The 21611-nt window shown below is 41.3% G+C and overlaps 1 protein-coding gene across 1 annotated transcript in view; it reads right to left on the reverse strand.

The window, feature by feature from the left end:
• Positions 1-21611, reverse strand: part of LOC121582834 (exosome RNA helicase MTR4) — a 53688-nt gene that overhangs the window by 11537 nt on the left and 20540 nt on the right. Inside the window, exons 14-22 of the mRNA XM_041898968.2 lie at positions 20363-20488; positions 17991-18141; positions 16730-16902; positions 16435-16503; positions 16093-16221; positions 13866-13976; positions 11763-11951; positions 7716-7879; positions 4742-4847 (exon numbers count right to left, since the gene is read on the reverse strand). Of these exons, the coding sequence (XP_041754902.2) occupies positions 4742-4847; positions 7716-7879; positions 11763-11951; positions 13866-13976; positions 16093-16221; positions 16435-16503; positions 16730-16902; positions 17991-18141; positions 20363-20488 (1218 nt within the window). The remainder of the gene's footprint in view (positions 1-4741; positions 4848-7715; positions 7880-11762; positions 11952-13865; positions 13977-16092; positions 16222-16434; positions 16504-16729; positions 16903-17990; positions 18142-20362; positions 20489-21611) is intronic.

Genomic DNA, 21611 nt, shown 5'->3' on the forward strand with positions numbered 1-21611 from the left:
TTTGCAGGTTTTCCTACTTACAAAGCATGTAGAGGTCTGTAATTTTTATCATATGTACACTTCAACTGTGAGAGACGGAATCTAAAACAAAAATCCAGAAAATCACATTGTATGATTTTTAAGTAATTAATTTGCATTTTATTGCATGACATAAGTATTTGATCACCTACCAACCAGTAAGAATTCCAGCTCTCACAGACCTGTTAGTTTTTCTTTAAGAAGCCCTCCTGTTCTCCACTTATTACCTGTATTAACTGCACCTGTTTGAACTCATTACCTGTATAAAAGACACCTGTCCACACACTCAATCAAACAGACTCCAACCTCTCCACAATGGCCAAGACCAGAGAGCTGTGTAAGGACATCAGGGATAAAATTGTAGACCTGCACAAGGCTGGGATGGGCTACAGGACAATAGACAAGCAGCTTGGTGAGAAGGCAACAACTGTTGGCGCAATTATTAGAAAATGGAAGAAGTTCAAGATGACGGTCAATCACCCTCGGTCTGGGGCTCCATGCAAGAGCTCACCTCGTGGGGCATCAATGATCATGAGGAAGGTGAGGGATCAGCCCAGAACTACACGGCAGGACCTGGTCAATGACCTGAAGAGAGCTGGGACCACAGTCTCAAAGAAAACCATTGGTAACACACTACGCCGTCATGGATTAAAATCCTGCAGCGCACACAAGGTCCCCCTGCTCAAGCCAGCGCATGTCCAGGCCCGTCTGAAGTTTGCCAATGACCATCTGGATGATCCAGAGGAGGAATGGGAGAAGGTCATGTGGTCTGATGAGACAAAAATATAGCTTTCTGGTCTAAACTCCACTCGCCGTGTTTGGAGGAAGAAGAAGGATGAGTACAACCCCAAGAACACCATCCCAACCGTGAAGCATGGAGGTGGAAAGATAATTCTTTGTGGATGCTTTTCTGCAAAGGGGACAGGACGACTGCACCGTATTGAGGGGAGGATGGATGGGGCCATGTATCGCAAGATCTTGGCCAACAACCTCCTTCCCTCAGTAAGAGCATTGAAGATGGGTCGTGGCTGGGTCTTCCAGCATGACAACGACCCAAAACACACAGCCAGGGCAACTAAGGAGTGGCTCCGTAAGAAGCATCTCAAGGTCCTGGAGTGGCCTAGCCAGTCTCCAGACCTGAACCCAATAGAAAATCTTTGGAGGGAGCTGAAAGTCCGTATTGCCCAGCGACAGCCCCGAAACCTGAAGGATCTGGAGAAGGTCTGTATGGAGGAGTGGGCCAAAATCCCTGCTGCAGTGTGTGCAAACCTGGTCAAGACCCACAGGAAACGTATGATCTCTGTAATTGCAAACAAAGGTTTCTGTACCAAATATTAAGTTCTGCTTTTCTGATGTATCAAATACTTATGTCATGCAATAAAATGCAAATTAATTATTTAAAAATCATACAATGTGATTTTTCTCACAGTTGAAGTGTACCTAAGATAAAAATTACAGACCTCTACATGCTTTGTAAGTAGGAAAACCTGCAAAATCGGCAGTGTATCAAATACTTGTTCTCCCCACTGTGTGTGTGTGTGTGTGTGTGTGTATATATATATTCTCCACACTATGTACCAGTCAAAAGTTTGGACACTCATTGAAGGGTTTTTCTTTATTTTTACTATTTTATACATTGTAGAATAATAGCGAAGATATCAAAACTATGAAATAACACATATGTAATCATGTAGTAACCAAAAAAAGTGTTAAAGAAATCAAAATATATTTTATATTTGAGATTCTTCAAAGTAGCCACCCTTTGCCTTGAAGACAGCTTTGCACACTCTTGGCATTCTCTCAACCAGCTTCATGAGGTAGTCACCTGGAATGCATTTCAATTAACAGGTGTGCCATGTTAAAAGTTAAATTGTGGAATTTCTTTCCTTCTTAATGCGTTTGAGCCAATCAGTTGTGTTGTGACAAGGTAGGGGTTGTATACAGAAGATAGCCCTATTTGGTAAAAGACCAAGTCCATATTATGGCAAGAACAGCTCAAATAATCAAAGAGAAAAGACAGTCCATCATTACTTTAAGACATTAAGGTCAGTCAATATGGAAAATTAAGAACTTTGAAAGTTTCTTCAAGTGCAGTCGCAAAAAACATCAAGTGCTATAATGAAACTGGCTCTCATGAGGACCGCCACAGGAAAGGAAGACCCAGAGTTACCTCTGCTGCAGAGGATAAGTTCATTAGAGTTAACTGCACCGCAGATTGCAGCCCAAATAAATGCTTCACAGAGTTCAAGTAACAGACCCGTCTCAACATCAACTGTTCAGAGACTGCGTGAATCAGGCCTTCATGGTCGAATTGCTGCAAAGAAACAACTACTAAAGGACACCAATAAGAAGAAGAGACTTGCTTGGGCCAAGAAACACAATCAATGGACATTAGACCGGTGGAAATGTGTCCTTTGGTCTGGAGTCCAAATTGGAGATTTTTGGTTCCAACCGCCGTGTCTTTGTGAGACGCAGAGTAGGTGAACGGATGATCTCCGCATGTGTGGTTCCCACCGTGAAGCATGGAGGAGGTGGTGAGATGGTGCTTTGCTGGTGACACTGTGTGATTTATTTAGAATTCAAGGCACACTTAACCAACATGGCTACCACAGCATTCTGCAGCGATACGCCATCCCATCTGGTTTGCGCTTAGTGGGACTATAATTAGTTTTTCAACAGGACAATGACCCAACACACCTCCAGGCTGTGTAAGGGCTATTTGCCCAAGAAGTAGAGTGATGGAGTGCTGCATCAGATGACCTGGCTTCCCCAATCCCCCAACCTCAACCCAATTGAGATGGTTTGAAATTTGAGTTGGACCGCAGAGTGAAGGAAAAGCAGCCAACAAGTGCTCAGCATATGTGGGAACTCATTCAAGACTGTTGGAAACGCATTCCTCATGAAGCTGGTTGACAGAATGCCAATAGTGTGCAAAGCTGTCATCAAGGCAAAGGGTGGCCATTTGAAGAATCTCAAATATCAAATTTATTTTGATTTGTTTAACACTTTTTTTGGTTACTACATGATTCCATGTGTGTTATTTCATAGTTTTGATGTCTTCACTATTATTCTACAATGTAGAAAATTGTAAAAACAAAGGAAACCCCTTGAATGAGTAGGTGTGTCCAAACTTTTGACAGGTACTGTACCTTTTTGAAAACTTGATTTCTGACATGCAAAACATTTTGGGACTATATCAACAATGGACTAATGAAACAAAAACCAATATACAGTTTTTGGGTGGATTTTCCTTTAATAGACCAATAAGAAATAAAGTTCCAAATCTGTCTGCCAATAACAGCTAATTTTCAGTTTTCCCCTCCCCACTCAAACCACTCCCAGACAGTCTTAACAAAATTCTTGCTTGAGAAATAGCGGTTAGCTAAGAAGCGATTTTAGTTTTTTTGACCATTTTAATTTAAAACAATCACAGTAAGGTACTTAATTGTTACTCAAAACTGATTTGATATTGAGATTAAAAACTGCTGCATTGAACTTTTAAAGGGTCAGAGTGGTGAAGTGAAAGTCTACCTCCTGCAGATGCGGAGGGGGGGATACAAGACTGTTCCCCCACTTTTTGTCTTTATAAAGTTTCCCACTTGTTCGAGGGAAATAATAAATATGTGTGACTGTTTTCTTGATCCCATTTCCCACTCTCCTATGGTAGTGCCTCAGGCCCCTCTCCCCTCTCTGTGCCCTACTCCCAAGCCTATTCTCTCTCTGGCTCAGTGCCCTGTGTGACGCCCCATTAAGCCCTGGTGTTTTTAGCCTGTCATGAGATCTGCTCTGCCTGTCTGTGCCCTCACCATCCTCTCCAGCAGCAGCATTAGGTAGAAGCAACAGAGGAGAGGGAGCAGCTGCATAAATATCAACATACAACACACTGTAGCCTTTATGCAGGGCAGTGGGGCGACAGGACACTGGACGACAGCTGCATGTGAATGTCACAGAGCTGATCTGCTAACAGACAACAGAGGCACGAGAGAGAGAGAGAAAGACTTGCAGGCAGTAGATATGACATGATACATATAGAAGCCTAAAACTAAATTAAAGTATAGACAGTTGACATGATAATACACAAACACAGAGCTAGACCCTTCAATGTATTCTTGACTTGATGATGCACACACTGCACTAGACCTTTGCTGATGAATACACCTGTACTGTCATTACACTATGATACACAAACACATGGAGGTAGCAAGACCATGACTCCAGGCATTTCACACCCCATCACTAAGTTGGAACACATCCTAACGTGAGGGCTGCCATACTGGGACCAGCAGTGAAGAGTCTGTGGCGCTGTATCGCCCAGCTTACAGTGAACAATGAACACTCAGAGAGGAGAAACATCCCAGAGTGACCAACTGCCTGTACGATGGAGTTTACAGAGTGGAATTTGTTAGTGGGGAGGTCAATCATTTAGGAAGCCAAGACAAAGTTTTCAAACATTTTACACAGGAATTCCTTGTTGGGAGAGGAAGCATCAAGTTGATGTATTGAGGATTTGATTCATCAAAAAAAACATAAAATTCAAGATATGGGGACATTAGGCTACTATCAGACTTGAAGTAATAGGTTAGAGTGCTTTTAGTGAACGGTGTAAGAAATGTCGTGACGACGTTTGAAGTTGAAGAGTGTGGGAAAGAAGGATGTTGTCTATCTGGCCAAAAGTATGTTTTATCTGATTACGTAGGAAAAGTAGTGTGTGCGTGCGTCTTACATTCTCCTGGAAGACGAAGACGCTGAGTAGAGCGGTAACCTGTTCTGCAGTCAGATCGTTGAACAGGCCGTTGAACATCATCTCAGTCAGTAGCAGCTCATCAGCACTGGATCAAACACAGGTCTCAGATCAGTCAGTGACAGAGTTTTTTTTAACAACATGTTAATATAGATAACTGTTCTAAGATCAGCTGAACACCATCTCAGTCATCAGCAGCTCATCAGCCAGGGGTTAAAGCAACAAAAATTATCCCATGACAAACTTAATTCGATCTCAGATGGATTGTCTTGGGCCAAGTTAACCTCCCCTTTCATGTAAGAAAGTCATGACCATCACGCTTTTAGGGAAATATTATTATTTTGTACCTGTATTAAACTGCGAGTTTGGCCAATTCCAGTCCCCTTGCGGGATACATTTTATATAGAAGGACTGAGAAGCTCAGTTCTGGTGACTTTTTAAAATGACATTATACTCCAAAATGAATGAAAATAAAAGTATGCAGATAATGTCTAAAATATAATGTCCACTTCCAGAAATTATCCCCAAAACATATTGGTAAAACTTATACATTTATTTGTACATATTGGACTGTGCATATTGTCTATATTATCAGATGTGCTATTAGCAATAAGCATTATCACCTGTAGCCCAACTGATGCAGCATAGTGGCTATAAAATGTACATAGGCTGAAGCATGGAGTTTGTGCATCTGCATTTACCCCATTGGAAACATCCTGATTGTTATTATTAATAATAATTCTTTCATTATAAATAAAAATAATGGACAAATTATTATTCACTAGAAAAATCTTACGTTTTTGGTTTTTATTACGAAGTATGTCATTGCCCTTTTAAGATATCATTGTCCCCTTTGCGTAGTGATGGGCATTCGAGTCTTTTCTGTGAGCCGAATCATTTGGCTACATTCACCTAAAAAGAGACATTCATTTGGCTCCCAAACGGCTCTTCGTTCAGTAATGCTTAGAAATTGACCTAAAACCATTAATTTAAAGTCTAAAACGTTGCTTACCATTATGTCAGATTGTGAAATGTCAGTTCAAATACTTTTTTACCTGACCAAATTATTAGATGGCCTGCAAAATTAGCGTGGACCAGAATGAGGCTCTCCCTCACCATATTGTTCCTGCACTGAGGAATTACCATCTTCAGATAATGTTTTGATAATTTATCTCCAGATAGTCGATGTCTGGAATTCAAACAGCAATAGTAACAGTATGCAAATCAGGGGGCTGGGAGCCAAATGAACAGCTCTTTAAAATATGCAATTCGGTTCCCGACGTTCACCCAAAATGGTTTGTGAACAACCCATCACTACTGTTGCGCAGCTGCTCCACCATGCTTGAAACTGCAGTTGTAACCATTTGTAAAATGATGCCACTCGTGCAATTGAAGGAGTAAAGAAATAACGTGGTAGCAATAGAAAACTAGGACCCCCCTCTTTTTAACAAAGGACAAAACTGCTTTCAAAAGTGTTTTCCCGCGATTGCATTAGGAATTGTTGTTAAACTGCTTGTCAGAATAAATGTTTCCCTCCCTTTGGCTCTCGCAATTTGAAAGCGCCTCGAGAGGAATATTTATCTTGCATAGAACACACATCAACAAGCCGACTAGCTAAATAGGTAAACTATTCTACTATGAGGTTGTCTGATGGTGTTTTAATCACATTACATGGCAAAAATAGTAGCACTGGAAAGTAACATCCTGATTGATAAAGTAGAGGCTTTGAATTACTTTACCAGCAGCTACAGCAGGCATACACACTGCTGTCTGAGTTGAGCGCGGCGGTGGTGCGCATGATAGACTATTTCATTCACTTCATCTGAACATCGGAGTGTCAACAATCATGTCAGTTCAGTGCACACAGCTTAACAGAGAAAATAACATGTTTGAGAATACATTTATTTGGGAATACAGTGAGCTCCAATATGATATTTGTGCATCTAACTTTCTCACTCATTATTATTCACGATTCATTCGGGATTATCCGTAATCATGGTAGCATCCACATTAATGTAGAAGTGAGTAGAAACATATTCTATTCTTATTTACAATAAAAGTGACACCAAAATAACAATACTTTATTTACCATTAATTTCTATTGGGCTAGAAATAATCTGAAACACAACCAAAACAAACAGCAAATGCATCCAACAAGTTTGTAGAGTCACAAGCTTGATGTAGTCATTGTGTGCTATGAATATGGGACTTTTTACTACTTTAATACACATACGTGAATTTGTCCCAATATTTTTGGTCTCCTAAAATGGGGGGACTATGCAATTTCTAAACCACGGAACCATAAAAATGTAATTCAACAATATTCCAAAAAATATTGAACTTAGTAGAAAATTCATACATTTGTCCAAGTTAATTATAAGACACTTAAAATGCATCAGTGATTCGTATTTTCCTGCAACTTTTTGACACACAACAGGAACGCCCCGGTCTGTGTGCGTGGTGCACGTGTATGTCTACACTATGTAGCCGTTAGCAATTATGCTAAATATAACAACCTTCTGGTAGAGACGGAAAGGCTTTCCCAAAAACCTTCTCAATTAAATGTTAACAACAAAGTAGCCTATGCCTACCTGGGAGAATGATATCATGATTATTTGCATTAGTCGAGTGGCCATTTGCTTTGCAAACTCCGCAATCACAGAAACATCGCTAACCAAACAATGGTCTCTTGCTGGGCACACTTGTATTAAAGGGTTACTACACCCAAACCCACAAAATTATTATATTTTTCCCAGACATCAAAAGTAGTCTCTTGATGTGGTTTAAGCATTGTTGTGGAATTGTTTCTATTAAAAAAAAGTGATTGAGAGCGAAAACATGGAAAAACTAAAAAGAGGAAACAAAAATAAAACCAATTGTTATTATTAATTGTATCATTTTATATATTTTTTATATATTCGGGTAAAGTCATACCAGTGTTTTTTGTTTTCCTTACCTGCTGATCTCACAGGCCACTCGGCCCTTCATTTCGATGACATCCGAGGAAGTGGCGAACCCTAGACGCCTCAGGACGCGCTTCCTGCACTTGAGCTCGTCCATCTGCAGGACGGTCCGAGCCTTCTTAAGCTCCCGCTTGGTTCCTTTAATGTCCCCTGCAATCTGACATACAGACAGGATAACATGACACTGTTAAACACATTGCGCCCTAGTAAGGAACCATATGAAGAAAATAAACAACCCTGTCCATAGACTGCTTTCAAGGAAACAATTATGTACATTTGTAATTTAGCTGAACAATCCATTTAAAATGTACCATTTTATTCATATCATAAGGCCGTATTGTGACTAAATGTGCAGTCTCTGTCCAGTGATGTTTTCAGAGTCCAGATGAAGATTTGTCTTGCATGACTGAAGCTGCAAACTGAGGCATTCAATCCAAATCAGAGCTCAGCCCAGCCGAGACTGACAGCCGAGACGGAGATAGTGTTGGTTAACAGTCTTGGTCTGTTGCAGGCATGTGTTTTCCTCTCTGCCACACACCGTGCCTAAATGTCCCTGCTTAAAACCATTATCCAATTACAGGCTCACCCAAACACCATTATATCATGCTGCAGGGAGAGTCTGACTAACAACATGGGACAACTAAACAACACCAGTAGTAGGCAACCTCAGTCACCACAGCTCTAGTTGACCCACTGAGTCAGAGCTTGTTTACATATGTTGTGGAGTATACAGGTTACGAGATGTGGGCTCTGAGTGATTATCACTCAGTACAGTAAAAGTGTAGGGTAAGGATGGGGTTTGAAATATCTAGATGTTCTAAATAGGCCTACATGTTTTTTTAAATGTACGTTTTTAACCGGAGCATTGCTGCGCGAGGGAAACGCTGGCGCTCTAATGCTGCAGCTGGAGAGGGGCCCTTGTGTGAGAGATGGGAGCGAGCCGAGCAGACGGAGGGAGAGAGAGATGAAGTAAGGTTAGCCAAGGCAACAGCCAAGACTAGCTAACTTGTAGCAGCCACAATGTTATGTATTATCCAATATAACAGTGACTGTCTTGACTGGAGTAGCCTAGAGAAGCTAGCTAGCTAGGCTAATTGAGGCTACATGCTGTGCTTTCTCCCCAACCCCATTCAGATACAGCCTACTCCTTCTCATTTCCCTCTTTTGATCCCGTAATTTAGTTCCATTTTGAGTTGCATTTGAAAACTCTCACTCCACTTGCTACACATTGAGCCTCTTTGCAGCTTTGATTTTTCATTTACATTTTTGTCATTTAGCAGACACTTTTCTCCAAAGAGTGTGTTCACACTTGATCCCTTTCAGACAATTTTTGTGAACTCAGTGTGGTTTGCAAATTTTTTTGTGCAGTGTGAACACTAAAGGAACTCAGACCCCTCAAAAGAGCCCCGAAGCGAACCAAACAGACCATCTCGAGAGGTGGTCTGAGTTCGGTTCCCTTGAATTCCGTGGTCCGGTACCCTTTTTTAGGGCAATGTGAACACAAAGCTCCCCAGGTTCGCTTGCCATTATTCCCGCACCACACACTAAACTACTGCAACACCATTTCCACTGCCATAACGCCATTGGTGCCACAAAGGAGAAGGTTCATGGAAAAAACGTGTCGTTTCTAGATATTGATTATCAAGGATGCACAGAAATAGTTTTTGGTTCAGATTATTTGTTTGCAATATGTGATCTATAGGCTAAGATAGCATCATAAGTTGTTTATTCGATTGTGGGGTTTGAATAGTGTGCGAAGACAACATATTTGGTGAGAATTACTACATAGGGTACAAAATCAATTCTAGGGGCAGTAGCCTACATTGGGTGTACAATTTTCAATTACAGCATTATTTAATCTGCAATTATTCTTCAGTTATTTATTCTGTTACCAATCATATTAAATGTTAATATTATCTGTTGATGACAATTATGTATAATATTTTAACTAAATGCAATCTATTAGCTTCCAAATGTAAGTGGGCATATCTAGCAGAGTGCATTGAGTGAATGTTGGGGAAAAAATCTTGGTTCCTTCTAAACATAGCAATGTGAATGCAAAGAGGACTCAGCCCATAAAATAGGTGAAGTGAACTGGCAAAAGAGTTGAGTCCTCATTCAAAGACAGTGTGTATACAAAGAGAACAGAGTTATTTTGCTTTTTTTTTTTTTTACCCCAGAGTTCACTTTAAAGATGACTGAGATCAGTTCTTATGAAGAGGAATATATGTGAAAACAGTCTTACAGTGGTGAGTGCATACATTTTCATACTCCCCCCCATGTACTGGTCCCCCATGGGAGTCAAACCCACAACCATGGCGTTGCAAGCACCATTCTTTACAAACCGAGCCAGACAGGACCCATAACCGGGACCCATACACAAACAAGCTACGCACGTGAATGCTATATTGTTTTTGTGCATCTCTGAGCGATGTTCTATCGATTCCAGGGTCATTTCATGTATATCTGAGTTATTGCCATTCAAGCAGCCAGAAATTCAGCCAGTATGACGTATCATTGTGATAAAGCTGCTCTCACTACACTGGAAGTTAATAGGACATCAAATTGCAATACTGGACGATGTCGCGGGAGGTTGTCTTCTCTGGAATGAGTCATTGATCATATTTTTGCCATATTACTACCTTGAGAAATGTGTAATTTAACAGAGGGCCCAGCACATTTCTCCTATTTGTCTGCCTCTTCAGTCCAGGGTGCATTGTATGGTGCCTTTGCATTGCCGCTGTGAACATCAGACTCCACTCTGTGAGGCACATCTATCTGCAGGTTGAACCTGGTGAGATTGTAGACTCCTAAATTGATAGTGCAGTTTGTTTAGGAGATTTTACAGCTAACTAGCTACTTTACATGCTGATATTGTCTTTGGTATTATTGTATGTAGCCATGTTTGCTAGCCAGCCCATAGAGAGCATTGCATTGTGGGTTTTGTAGTCGACTTGAACTGCAACAGATTTCCACAACGATTTTCACGTTGCTACCAAAGTTATGACAAAATGAAACCTTTGTTCACAAAAAATATTATTCTCACATCGTGTCATTTAATACTGTAAATTACAGAAATGGGTGGTTTTGGATACATTTTTCCTTTAAAGCTGCAATATGTAACTTTTTGGGCTTCCCGACCAAATTCACATCGAAAGGTGTTATAAATCTGTCCCTCTCATTGAAAGCAAGTCTAAGAAGCAATAGATCTGTTCTATGTGCGCTATATCTATGATTCCCGTTCTTAAGTTATGTGTTTGCGTCTTTTAGTTTCGGTTTTGTACACCAGCTTCAAACAGCTAAAGATGCAATATTTCTGGTTATGAAAAATATATTTCACAGCGGTTTAGATGGTACAATGATTCTATACACAATACTTGCTTGTTTTCACACAAACTGAAATTAGGCGAACTCTTAATTTTTGTAACCAGGAAATAGCGGAGCAATTTCTGCATAGTGCATCTTTAACACTCATCCTCTCACAGGTACTTGGCCACACAACTATTAACTTTACTCCTTATTTCATAAAAATCTCCCTCCTTCGCATTTTAGAGCTAGCCAATTAAAAGAGGTACAGTCGGTTGGTGCTGAATGTTCTGCCAAAGTTAGATGAATGAGAGTGTTCTCATTTCCATCGCATATTGTCCTTCACCACACCCTGTCTGTTTCTGTCAGTACATTACCGTTTCCAGCTCAGACGGACAGGAAGGGACCAAAAACACAATGGTTCTGATTTAGGCTAGATCTACGTAAGTGACTGAAAAAAACAAGCCTTGGTGTGTGGGCGCTTGGAGGATATAGTACACAAGCTTTGATTTACGTCAACAGAAAAATACAATGTTCACAACTTTTTGTCAAAGTCAATAAAGTTTCTTGAACCCCAACCTATCCACAAAACAAACCCCTCATCATAGCCCCATTGCCATGCCAATCACTACTGACAAAACATTATATGGTCCGAGCCATACACTGGGCAGTGTGGCCCTACAGGACATGAACCAACCAACCATTCCAAATACCACCACCCCACCCATCCTCACCAGGGCTTTCCTCTCGCAGAGGGAGTAGACGGCCTCCAGGCTGGGGTCAGAGTGCATGGGGTGGGAGTACATCCTGTGTTCAAACGCCTCCACCTTCTGGATGACCTTCTTCAGGCCCGGGTCCTTAATGCTCATGTCATCGATGGGGTCCAGCAGGGGAACGCCATCCGGGAACCTCTTCTGCACCTCCTGTGTGGTGGGGACAGGACCAGAGAATGAAGCATGAGAAAGCCTTTGATAACCGTTGACAAATATAATAAATATATCTAAATGATATATAAAACAGTCACCTATGTCCCATGCAACCTCTGTATTACACCAAGGCTCTTTCTCAATTGTCTAAAAACATCCATCTTCTCCTCGCCGGTTTTCTTTTATTACACTAGAGAAGGACCGATTTTTAAGAAAAAACGATTGAAATAGAGCCTACGTCTCCGAGTAGCTTTGATAAATATTTATCACTGTGGTGTGTTCTCCAGGAATGCAAACTGGTGAGGGCCCAAAAAGTGGGGTTGCCACAATACCAACATTTTACTAATGATGTGATACCAGGCCATGTATCACCATACCGAGTAGTATTCCCATTTTCTATATGTTCTGCATGTGTGCTGCACAAACACCTGTCCCTGATATTCACATCTCAACTCAATTCAACACATTGAATTTAACTTCACACTAAATGTATAATAGAAAACACTACTGCAGAAAATATCTGATTTGCTCATATCCAAAGGCCTACCTGTGATTGGGCAGGAGGAATGTAGTGAGGAATATAAATGCATAATGATCTGCATTTTCATTGTGGCAGTATAGGGAAAACACACTAGGCCTATATGAAACCATCTTTAGCATACTCTTCAGTCAACATTACACACAGACCACCCCCCCTCGCTAACACACATCCTTTCTCTCTCACACCACTTTCACACACACACAACGCTCCCAAAAGTTAGGCACTAAACAGAATTTAAAGAACACCAGAAAAAGATAACGATTTTTTCATTCTGATTTAGCTTAGAATTACATAAAAATTGTAACGCATTGTAAATGCATCCTACCTTTGAAGCATCTCTTTGAGCAGGCCATCTATCCTTTTTCTGTTTTACCTGTGCCATCCAAATGTGCATAGCCATGGTACCACGTTGTTAGCTAGCAAGCCATGTAACATGACTAAACAAGCTTGTTTGTTATCAAACCCAAAACCCGCACCCCGCGATTAGTTTAAAGCGGCCCGCTACATGGTTTATAAAAGTATATAACAAATGTGCCCCGATTCACAGTAAAAAGGGGAGAAGGAAGCTCCAGTAAAACTTGTGGACTAGAAACTCACGTTTTTCAGTGATGTAAAGGCGCAAGCATGACTCTCATTGTGCTCCATTTTTCCTCTATGGCACTCAGAGGCTGCGTGACAACGAAGCCTCGCCAGACAGGCGAAATGAAAAGATACGTGTGCAATCTGCTCCAATAATTAAACAAATGTAACAGAAACCCCATCACTGTCTGCATTTTACATTTACATTTTAGTCATTTAGCAGACGCTCTTATCCAGAGCGACTTACAGTTAAGTGAGTGCATACATTTTTCATACTGGCCCCCCGTGAGAAACGAACCCACAACCCTGGCGTTGCAAGCGCCATGCTCTACCAACTGAGCTACAGCGGACTGCACACCGCAGCTTGCCATCACGGCTAAATAACATTTGAAAATAGATGGAGATGCGGAGAAAGAACAGACAGAAGCAGCTGATTGCCTAATGGCTGGTAGGGGATGAGGCTGGCTGGTGACAGCTGTCACGTGATATTGGATGAAGCACTCATTCTGATATGACATATCTGACATCACGCTCTGAACTCTGATATTCAATTTGTAGGACGCGTAGGGATGTATTGTGCTCAGTCATTAATTTCGATATGAGAAACATACACCATTATTTAGTGATCACACAGGGAGAATATCTGTTCACTTTTCTCTTTTATAGCTCATTTTTCGTCAGACCCCCCCCCCCAGATCTTGTAGACTACACGATTCATGTGGATGGCCTATTTTGAGATCAAAACGGCAAATATTGCCAAAAAGTGACGAGTTTGCATCCCTGGTTCTCACCTGTATGGATTTGAGCATGCTCTGTCTGTTGTCATAAGGCCGCAGGTCTTTGGGAATGTAGAGACGGACTGAACTGATGGAGGTCAGGAGGCGGAGCATCACAGGAACCACCTGATCAGAAACAATCCAAATGGACAGAAGTATATTAGTATATCACTTTATGTATACTGTTATTATACAATCATATTTGTATCTATTTACTTTGTATCCAACATTGTAGCGGTCATCATAGCTATCATCATTGACTGACTCAGGAGATCCTGAACACTTACTAAATGGGGTTTTATACAGAACCAAGATGCAATCCTGACTGCTGCTATGTCTACAAGTCTAAGGGATCTGTACATTGGCACAAACTGCAGAACACCCGATTCAACCTCTTCATTTAAATCAAATTTGATCCCCTAGCCTGTACTTCTTCATGCAAGAAAGGCCACTGGATATTGGCCTGCAGATCCCTCCAGTCCACACACTGCCAGGTACAGACGGCACAGGCTACAGAGGAGCTAGAAGAGCTTGGGGAGAGAGGGACTTTGCCGTACTTTGACAGTGGAGGGGAAGATATGAGGGAGAGAGTGGGGAGGGGAGAGAATGTGGAGGGATTCATCGTAACGGTTTTGCAGGAGCGAGCCCAGAGAGCAGGGCCAGACATCGTTTCAGCTAGAGTTTAAAGGCTCCTCCGAGATTTGGAAGAATAATACGAGACGAGAGACAGGCAGGCAGCTAAAGTCATCTTGATCTAGACAGAGGTCACAGAGGAGTTTAGGACAAGAGGACTGCACTAAATAACAAGACACGGACTCTAAAGGGACTAGCGCAAAATGGAGGAAACTTGCACAGGCAGTAAAAGAAGCAGCAGTTTAATTGAATGGTATTTGGCAAACTTGGGTTCAAATAGTACTTGAAATTTTCAAATTCTTTGAGCGTTTGATTTAGCCTGCCTGGAGTGCCAGGTGGGCGAGTGTTGTAGATGTGAGAGTTTTCTATTGGTTCCACTGCAACAGGCAAGCTCAATTAAGCACAGATACAGTATTTGAAATGATTCAAACAGTATTTGAACCCAGGTCTGGTGGCTATTTGGGTAGAGGAAAGGCGATATAGTGAGGGGGAGACAGAGAGAGCAAGGGGGGGAGAGAGAGCGAGGGGAGAGAAAGAGAGGGATGAAATAAGATTTAAAAAATAAGTGTGTGCCCATGTGACTGAATATGAACCTAAACTGAGAGAAGTCTCAAAGTTTGAATGGTGTTTATATTAAATGGAGGGTTACAAAACCAAAGGAAAATAAATACATGTTTTAAACGAGGGGTATCCATCCCGACCACACCATTTATGGTGTTTCAATGTGAGCATGAAGATACTGTATAAGATAACTCTAATGACATAGCATACGAGCTAATTTCTCTTGAAAACAAGAGATGTTGCCATCGAGATATAATAGTGTTCCATTTCATTATGTGGTTGTTGCTTTAAGTTAAAGGGAAGCTCTAGGACACAGCACAGCAGCAGTTTGACCATTAACGACTTGGCCATGTTTGATTTCCTTCAGTCTCAAGGACAGTTACAGTGTAGTAACCGCTCACATAATGACTTGTGTGTGGTCTACATTCTAGAACCAACCACTTCAATGTTGGATTCCATCCTGCGGCAGACCACCAAACCAGGAGTACACAGTGTCCAGTCGTATTATTTTATCACAGCAATGAATTGGCTATGTCTGAATTGGCAACCCATCAGGTCTTTTGACTCTGTGTGAGGCCATATAGGGTCAAAAGTAGTGCACTAGGGTAGTGGTTGCCAAACTTTTTCACTGGCCCTTCCATCATTGGGGAACATCACACGCCACGTATTTTTTCTCCCTGCAATTCTATACATTTCACCCTGGGGTGGATATATTTATTTCCCATTTTAAAGCCAATTTCCTGCAATTCTACACATTTTGCCATGTCTTATGTGTGTTCATGTGATATCTGAGTGACTCAAACATTACAACAGTAACTATGGGCAAGATGATCTAGACATTTCTGACAAGTTATAAATAGCTCTCCAAGGTCTGCAATGACTGACATGACAAGAGGAAAACTGCTGATGCAATACCCAATTTCAAAATTGCACCTTGTGCATTCTACTATTACAACTTTTAAGAGTAAGTTGAAAGCCTGAGATCCTTAAAAAAAAAACTTGGGAGCCATTTCTGACGGAACCATGTCGTCTCCCATCATGTACACACCTGCATTTCTCCCTTCTCCCCAGCGGCAGCAGGTTTGGCAGCCTCTGTAGCTGTGTTCTTCACACTCTCCTTACTGCAGTGGACCAGCACCTCTACCACATATAGAGGGTCTGCATCACCCATAATGGCCTGGAGGGAAACCATCACATATACTCAACATGGGTGCAACACTAAGCATTATGTGCTAACCTGAAGGACAACAAATGCATAACACAGAGTCGAAAACACATGCTATATAAACACAAGCTATAACACAAGGTTTATCTACATTGTGAAAACATAACTTTTGTATTAAAAGTAACTACAGATACTTTCTGATAACATTCAATTTATAAAAATTACCTTCACATTTGCCTTCTTTGAGAAATTAACAACCACGCCCCATCCAAAGTCAGCATCTTCGTTTTTGACCTGAAAAATAGGTCAACATTTATAGGCACATCTATATGTACAACAAACACTCATATAGTTCCTTATCTGAGAAAAACTAAGTTTACATAATGTATTTTATCTGCGTAAGCCCTTTTGAACAGCACATAAAGACAAAAAGATGAAGAATGGTGGTGTACATTTTGTCTTTGGGTTGTGCTACATAGTAAGTATTTGAGTTGGTGGTATTAGTATTTTGGTCTCTAACCTTGACCAGTCTGCCAGGCTGGAGGAAGGGAAGGCAGTATTTTGGTTTGTGGATGAACTCTTCTATCTCCTTGCTCAGTTTGGCCAGCTGTTGGCGAATCTTATAGTAGGTCACCACACTCTCCTCGTTGGGGATCTCTATGGCGTTATACATCTCTTCCAGCTTCGCCATCTCTGTGGACATCAGAGGAAAGTCAGTCATACACATTGAAATATAATTACTAGAATGGGAATGCGCATTACTAGAGTGGGGAATCCCGTTCTAGTAATTCTGGTCAACAGTATGGAACGAGCAGCTAAAAATAGCAGCTCACACCGATGCATGATATATACGAGGCGTTAACACTAGAAAAGCCTAACCTCGATTGACCCCCCCCCTTTAGGGCCAATGACGCGTCTTTTGAACTTCAACATTCTAATAAATACATTTAATATATGCTATTGCAAAAATTACTGTGTGTTGCAAGTTCACGGAATTGCGGAGATTCTGCCAAAAAGTTATATTTTGAAATAGAGCTCACAGGGTCATTTTCGTTGTTTGGCAAGGATAGGTGATTTGGAAACAGATTTGCAGAATCTGCTCTTTTTGATACTATACAGACATCAAAACATCTTACCTGCCAGTGACTAGGAGTAACTTTTTGGCGCTCCGTTTACCTGCCTCTGTGTCAATTCCAAGGTGCACTGCTAATCAGATTCTTCATATACAATTTGACAATTGATAATATTCTCACCAATCAGACGATTGTCAATTTAATCGTTTTTAGGCTAACTATTATTATATGTGTGAAATTAGTTTCGATATAGTTTCGATGGGCCATCAGCTGCGCAGGCTGACTGCCAGTGAATGACTTGCTGTGAATGAGGGGCAGTGGGAAGAAATGACATGTTCTCTTAAAAACTGCTTATGATATTAAGATTCTAACAATGACAGTGTTTTAAATAGACATATTCAGGAAAAGTCAAGAACGGGCAGGGGACATTGTAGAGTAATTTAAAAAAGTACATTGGCTTGAGTCAACGCTCTCGGCTCTCCTAGCATTAAGATGGTCAATTATACACCAACAACTAGGCGACATCAAACAAGTCTTCACAAAGCTCTGCTCGTACTATATTTGGCCAAACCAAATCATCAGAACAGTCTACTGAATCAATCTGGTCTATTCACTTGCATAAAGCACCACTAGCAGGGGAATTCCCAACCAATGGAGAGGTTGAGAGCCAAATATAGGACTTGAGTAGATGGCCTTATCTGGACTCACTCTCTACGACCCCGGGCACAGCCCTGTAGTGTTGGAACTGGTAGAAGGACTTCTCCAGCATGTACTCCGGGTTGATCTCCTCCACTCGCAGCAGGTTGAGAACCATGTTGTAGGTGAGATGGAAGGCACTGTTCAGAGGGTCTGCCGAGCCCTGGGGAGAGAAAGGAGAAGACAGGAGAGAGGTGGTCAGGTTTAGACCGATAGGTACGTATCAGCAGGTTGAGCACGATGTTGTAGCGCAGGTGGAGCAGGGGAGAAGATGGTCATTCAAAAGACACACTCATGTCATAAGGAAAGCTGAGTAACTCACTGAACGTATGGTACAAAAGACCCAAGTCATGCTTTTCAATGAGGAACATTGGAATTTCAGATTACTTCATCAATTGACTGAATTGAAATGGAGTGTTTGGTTAACCCTGATTCAATGCATGTCCTAAGGACAGCTGAGCAACTCATGGAACAGTTTAAACTTAAGACCATGAATCAGTCAAACATTGTCATCACGTCCTATTCTGACAAATCTTCTAGTTAGGGACTGAAACATGAACATGGAGTTTGGCAATCATTAAAATCAACACAAGCTGATGGTGAGGGACTAAATGTAACAAATTGTGAAATCACATTACGACAGAAAAGTTGTATTATCCAAGGAACTGTTTGAGACCACTTGTCTATGAAGCCAAGGGCAGTTTGATTTTCGCAGAATCTTTCTTTCGCAATCAAAACATATCCTTTAGTTATGATTTCCAGAAAGCGATTACAACAGTACAGTAAGAAGATAAATGAGATCTACTCCAGAGCAGCCAGATAATTCATTTAAAATGAGACAAATTTCACTATCTGCAATGAATCTGTCATGTGTTTTCCACAAGCACATGGAGTAGCCAGCCAGGACCCCCTAGGGGGTCAGCCCCCCGCGGGTTTAAGAATTGTTTGCCGAACAAGCTCTATTTTGGTGACCTCTGGTACATTCTAATGCCTTCATTCCATCTGAAATACACAGCTAAATTATTGAATACTTTATTGTTGAGTTTACCTCACAGATTGGACAAATTTGTTGTGGTATTGTGTTTACAATTTCAAATACTGAAAATGTATGAATTCAGTGTATTGTTCACTTTTTGGGATATCGTCTAGGCCTTTACGACATTTAACCAGTCTTTGCTTGAAATTAAAGTATTTTACTGCAAGGAATGAATTGCCACAATTATGTTTGTTCTTCAAATTATGCATTTTATTCAAACAGAACAATTTAGTAAATAGCCCAAACTATTGTGAAAAAACTAAAAGGTAACATTTCAAATAAACTGTGTGATGGGCACTTTCTAATGGAAAAATGGGTCTCTAAAATAAACAGAACAGATGCTCAATTAAGTTATGGGTCCATACATGTTCAGAAAAGAGATAGAACGACGTCAGTTAAATTAGTGAAATAATTTTCTCAGCTATCTGCAATACCGGTATAATTGAAGAACGAAGCAGGTGTTAATCATGGGCTTTGCTACACAGAAAGCAGCAGTTGACTACCCCCATTGTCAACACTTTGATTAAATCAATGATATATATCATTCTTTGAAAATACCATATTAGAAACATTAGCTTTTAAAACAATTCAATCTGTTTTCTTTTATCATATTTTGGACCAGAGTGAGGCTATTGATCCACTAGCCTATGAATTGTTCCTGCAGTGAGGAGGATTCACCATCTTCATTGAATGTTTTCATAATTTATCTGCAGATAATCGCCTAGCAGTATGCAAATTAGGGAGCCAAATGAACAGCTCTCTTAACGATGCGATTCGGTAGACTGTGTGTATGTGTGTGTGTGTGTGTGTGTGTGTGTGTGTAAATGACCTGAGGGTCAGGAAGTAGCTATGTGACCCAGTTGAGAACCCCAAAACGACTGACTCACTCCATTACTGTGGCTCAGGAGGATATTAGGGTTCTTGGCTCAGGTTGTGCTTGTAAAACCCTTACCCTCTCTACCCCCCTCTGTGCAATCATTCATAGAGCCTGTATGTCACTCGGACAGTGTGTGGAGGGGAGGACTGCGTCCTTTTAAAAACACCAGGCCCGAGAACCATTGTGACATCATCCCAGCAGGGGTTAGGATTAGTGCAAGATTCAAGAGTTAATGATCTGGTGCTGAAAGTGTTCTTACAACTGGACTACTAGGTCTTGTAGGACTCATAAAACGTCAAAAACATATATCAGATCAATGCAAACCCTGCAGGCATCCCAATCATTCATGTGTCTATTGACATACTGTACGTACACACATGGGAGAAAAGTTATGAGGATGATCCATCTGTATGAAAATGACACACAGCTGCTTTTTAAAGCCACAGCGTGCAGTGTGTGTTTAGTCAGTACCTTAAGCAGCTGTTTCCCCACTGCAGGGCTCATCTTTTCATCCACCATGAAGATGACGATACCCCTCTCGTCCATCCCTCTCCTGCCAGCTCGACCTGACATCTGGATGTACTCGCCAGACGTGATCTAACAGAGAGAGAGAGCGCGAAAGAGAGCAGAGCACAACACATTAACATTGTCACTAATAATAGTCACATCTTTCAAACACACAGGCTTGCTCGCTCACAGACACACACTCAAATAGCAGCCACGTCAATATTCACACAGGCATGGACATGTTTTGTGTGGGAGAAGTAGTTTGGAAGTGTGTAGCTAGCTAGTATCAATGACAGAAGGCAAACTATTTGGCCTAATCGTCATTAGAAATGTGTACTGAATCAGATAAATTTACTCAAACAATGACGATTCTCTTTTAGAGGTCAAATGCATTCTTCTGAAACAAATATGAGCCAGAACATTGAGCGGGGGTTTGTTCCTAAAGCTAGATTGTTTAGTGTAGATGAAGGGGAGGAGACATGTTAAAGAAGGATTTTTAAGCCTTGAGAGAACTGAGACATGGATTGTGTGTGTACAAAGCTGTCATCAAGGCAAAGGGTGGCTACTTTGAAGAATCTAAAATATATTTTGATTTGTTTAACACTTTTTACTACATGATTCCATATGTGTTATTTCATAGTTTTGATGTCTTCACTATTATTCCACAATGTAGAAAATAGTAAAAATAACCGTAGGCTATACGGTAATTGTGCCAGCGCTAGTTGCAACGTGCACCAACACCTCTTCAGAACATCAACATGGAGAAGAGCTGGAACGGCCACTTGGCTTTTAAACCCTCTGCTTTACTAACGCTGCCTGCCACACATGGCCCTGATTAATCACCAGATTCCATTTGGTGTCTGACTTATAAACATTACAAACTCTGCCACGAACTAGCAAATCCAAACAGTTCCGTTCATGCCTTTGTCAAGCAGATTCAAGCCTAATCTCTTGGGCATTGTTGGTGCACTACAACATTTGGTCCTGATTTTAACACTGGCACGGGGTTGTACTCTCTCCTTAAATCTCTGAGAGACGCACACACACCATGACAGAGCGAGAGAGGAGCTAAGAAGGGGCAGTCACCCCGTGAAGGGGCCCTGGATCTCTCCCTTTTGCTTTGTGAGGGAGGGAGGGATGGAGCGAGAGGGGGAGGGTAAGGCCTTGACTGCATGCGTGGTGTTCTGGCATCAGTTCTCCCACACCAGATGTT

The sequence above is a fragment of the Coregonus clupeaformis genome, chromosome 15 (genome assembly GCF_020615455.1).
Source record: "Coregonus clupeaformis isolate EN_2021a chromosome 15, ASM2061545v1, whole genome shotgun sequence".
NCBI lineage: Eukaryota > Metazoa > Chordata > Actinopteri > Salmoniformes > Salmonidae > Coregonus > Coregonus clupeaformis.